Consider the following 1,704-nt stretch of genomic DNA (forward strand, 5'->3'; position numbering starts at 1 on the left):
GAGGTAAATGTGAAAATGGGATTAACAGTATGTCTAGCTGGGATAGCAAGAGGATTAATTGGGCGCTAAATATTGAGAGCTAGTCCTGAGAAGTAACAGAACAGCTGGATCTCACCGTGGGCCATCATTCTGTCGTCCTTCGAGGAAGGATGCTCAGGGACGCTGGTGCCCAAGCCAGTAGGACGCCTCGGCCGGCCGAGAGGACCTAAGTGGGGGGAAATCTAGGAAATGGAAATGAAGGAATTAAAAGCACCAGAGACAAGCTTTGCCTGGATCACAGTTTACACGTGTAGTCTTCGCTGTCTTTTATGAGGCCATTGACGTCCGCCGTAATCTTGGATGAGGCTGTTCTACTTTCTTGCTGAGAATCTCCCAGGAAAGGGCGAAAGCCCACTCGCGACCCAGCTTCCTGGCCAGTCGTCCCCATGGCAACCGGGGAGGAGGCGGGATCTAAGGGTTGTCCCCGCCCCCTTCCTCCACAACTCGAACGACGACTGGCCCGGAGGCGCGGCGGGGGCGCAAGGAGGCGGACTTAGGTTCCCCAGCTCTTGCTGGGCCGCGCCGCCATTTTGAGTTGTGTGGGCTTCCAGGGCGCTCTGAGTGTGGCCTCGCCCGGGGAGGTTGCGTAGATCACAGGCCAGAGGCGCGCGTCCGAGTGTCAGGTTGGAGCCGGGAAGCGTCCCTGGGGGGAGCGGCGGCGGGGGCAGGATGAGCGCGGAGGCGGCGGACCGGGAGGCGGCCACCTCCAGCCGGCCCTGCACCCCGCCGCAGACCAGCTGGTTCGAGTTCCTGCTGGAGGAGTCGCTGTTGGAGAAACATCTGCGCAAGCCCTGCCCGGGTAAGCGCGGCGCCTGCACCCCGAGGGGACTGGGACCCGGCCGCCCGCGCCCGCGCCGTCCGCCTGGCTCTCGCCCGCACCTCCCCCGCCACGAAGCTGCGGGCCCGGGAGGCGCGAACCGGAGTCGAGCCCTGGCCCGGTCCCCTCGCCAAGCATTAAGCGTCCCAGAGCCGGGGCACCCCGTGCAGGGCTTAAAAACCAGACAAAGGCCCTCGCGTCCCCCTCCCGTCCCCCTCCCGTCCCCCTCCGCCTTGGTCCTTCTACTGTTTGAGGTTTTAGCATCTGCGAGGTGGTCTTGTGAGACTGCGTGGGTTGGGGAGCCTGGCTCGGACACACCCCTGTAGAACTCCGGCCCGCGATCAGGTTGGAGACGGAGAGAAATTGCGGTTCTGGCGCTGATCCTGACGCTAATTATTTTGTTTCTCAGCGAGGGGATTTTACCGACTATACGTATATACATACATATATGCACACATGTATCTGTATATTCCAAAGCTGGGCTGTAAATTAAAATGAGAACATCTCTAAGAGTAGGAAATGCTATACAGTTGTAACATGGGTGTTTCATGATCATAATTAATACCCCAGTTAATGAGTGCTGTTAGGGAAGGAGGAGAACTCCAGGCATTTCTGGGAAGAGGTACTGGCATGAAAACGTAAGTTTCTTGAATAGTATTTTGCTCATAAAGTTCATAAAGATGTAGCTTGCTCAGTTTACATCAGCATTAACTATGGAGACAACTCTGCCAGAAGTTAGTGGTTTTCACTAAAACCGCCTGTATCCTATTATGTGTTTTTCATTCATTGCTTTTCATACACATTTATTTATTTATTTATTTATTTATTTATTTATTTATTTATTTATT

General features: G+C 55.1%; 1 protein-coding gene across 2 annotated transcripts in view; it reads left to right on the plus strand.

Moving 5' to 3' along the window:
- The first annotated feature begins 555 nt into the window (after positions 1–555).
- Positions 556–1,704, plus strand: part of INTS8 (integrator complex subunit 8) — a 56,651-nt gene continuing 55,502 nt past the window's right edge. For both annotated transcript variants that reach the window (XM_035011549.1, XM_035011550.1), the window contains exon 1: positions 556–838. In XM_035011549.1, the coding sequence (XP_034867440.1) occupies positions 709–838 (130 nt within the window). In that variant the 5' untranslated portion in view covers positions 556–708. The remainder of the gene's footprint in view (positions 839–1,704) is intronic.

This window comes from Mirounga leonina, unplaced genomic scaffold (genome assembly GCF_011800145.1).
Source record: "Mirounga leonina isolate KUSES-001 unplaced genomic scaffold, KU_Mleo_1.0 Mir_165, whole genome shotgun sequence".
NCBI classification, from domain to species: domain Eukaryota; kingdom Metazoa; phylum Chordata; class Mammalia; order Carnivora; family Phocidae; genus Mirounga; species Mirounga leonina.